This window comes from Nanorana parkeri, unplaced genomic scaffold (assembly GCF_000935625.1).
Source record: "Nanorana parkeri isolate BGI_ZX_2015 unplaced genomic scaffold, ASM93562v1 scaffold834, whole genome shotgun sequence".
Classification (NCBI taxonomy): domain Eukaryota; kingdom Metazoa; phylum Chordata; class Amphibia; order Anura; family Dicroglossidae; genus Nanorana; species Nanorana parkeri.
In genome coordinates, this window is record NW_017307102.1 from 170,518 (window position 1) to 172,358 (window position 1,841).

The following is a 1,841-nucleotide window of genomic DNA, read 5'->3' on the forward strand; positions in this document are numbered from 1 at the left end:
GTTGGTGGTGGTCCCGCCCTATTCCGACTCAATGGGTTCTTGCAAGTCTTAACATTTGGTCACCATTCCTATGCTTCTGAAAGATGCTGACCTCCCACAAGGTCTACCATTGCATCTGGAAGGTTATAGCTTCTCAATATGTACAAAATGTACAAAATGTTTAATGGTGGTAGCAACATTAGCGATAAACTGTTTAAAATTAACTCCGTTACAAAAACTAGAGGCCATAACCTAAAATTGGTGGAAAAAAAATTCCAGCACAAGGTGCGAAGGGGGTTCTTCACAGTAAGATCAGTTAGGGTCTGGAACTCACTGCCACAGGCGGTGATTTCAGCAAATAATGTGGAATTGTTCAAGAAACTTTTGGACGATTTCTTAAGGGACCGTAATATACAGGGGTACGGGTACTCCTAGAATGAGATCCTAATAGGTTGGACTTGATGGACTAATGTCTTTATTCAACCTCAAATACTATGTAACTATGTAATATAGCTTGGTGCAAAGTAAGGAAGTTTCATTCCTGGAAGTACTCCATGGAACACATTTGTCCTTTAGTCTGATCTAGATCAGAGTTTAGCCTTAAGTTCTATCAAGAGACAAATTTCTGCTTTGGAGAGTCTTTTCCAGAGGCCACTATCCTCTCACGCTAGTGAAGGCCTTTGTAAGGAAGTTGCTCAAATTGTCCCCCCTGTACGCAATCCACTGGCTCTGTGGGACCTCAACCTAGTTTCGTTGGCTTTGCAGAAGCCACCCTTTAAATCTCTGAGACATTCCTCTATGCCTACTTACAAAGTTGCCTTTCTGTGCGGATACCAGCTTCAGTCATAGAATTCTTCAGACGGCCCTCTAAGTTGTGAGCCCTTTCTGGTCTAGCTCCCTGTTGGGTTGGTTGGTGTAGGTTTCATTGGCCTGTTCACTGTTGTCCATTCTGTGATCAAGTTACAGATTTTATAAGTAATACAAAATTTTTTTTCATATCTCACTGCCCTAGCTTCTCCACTTTGTAAAACAAAAAAACACATGGAGGATGCCTATACTCTTTCTAATGCAGTTTTCTTTCTTTTAGGATGGAAGAGGATGGTAAGATGTATGTTAAGTACCAAGTGATTGGCACCAACAATGTGGCTGTCCCAACACACTTCTTCAAGGTAGTCGTCCTTGAGAAGTTCAACGGAGAGATTGAACTGAGACCCTACGTCATGCCAAACTGTCCTGTAGATGATAAGATCCCGCTGGAGCGCTTCTTGGTGCCCATAGACAGCATTGAGCGAGCTGCTGGTCTTCTGTTTGTACCGAACATTCTCAAGACAACAAGTAACTTAAAATCCATTACCGCTGGTGGCAGATGATGCTGTACCAATTTGTTTTGTCCGCTAAAAAGTGGACCTGTACTTTGCCCATAATCGTGCCATGCATAACAGATTCACTTTAAGCCCTCATTCACACTAGAAACGTCCGGCACGTACAGCTCCGTGCAAGGCCGTATTGGGCAGCTCCCGGGAAGGACAGGCGCTGCGTGTGATTAGTACGCAGCCCCCGTCCTTCTTCTCTATGGGAGTACGTGGCCATACGACTCCCCACACTCACCCGCCCTGCACGTCCATGCGGGTGTCCGTACTCATACGCTGACAGGATTGATCCTGTCTGTGTCCAAGCCAGGAAACACGCACCTGTACGGACCTGCACTTGGGGTGAGCATAGGGCGGCGTACTCCCATAGAGAAAGACAAGGCTGTGTACTAATCACGCAGCACCTGTCCTTCCCGGCAGCTGCCTGATACGGCCGTGCACGCAGCACGGAGTTGTACGTGACGACCGTTTCTATTGTGAATGAGGGCTAAT

At 45.8% G+C, this 1,841-nt stretch overlaps 1 protein-coding gene across 1 annotated transcript in view; it reads left to right on the forward strand.

The window, feature by feature from the left end:
* ENDOG (endonuclease G) overlaps nucleotides 1-1,362 on the forward strand; it is a 7,968-nt gene extending 6,606 nt beyond the window's left edge. Inside the window, exon 3 of the mRNA XM_018565334.1 lies at nucleotides 1,067-1,362. Coding sequence (XP_018420836.1) covers nucleotides 1,067-1,349 — 283 coding nt within the window. The 3' untranslated portion in view covers nucleotides 1,350-1,362. The remainder of the gene's footprint in view (nucleotides 1-1,066) is intronic.
* The last annotated feature ends 479 nt before the right edge of the window (nucleotides 1,363-1,841 follow it).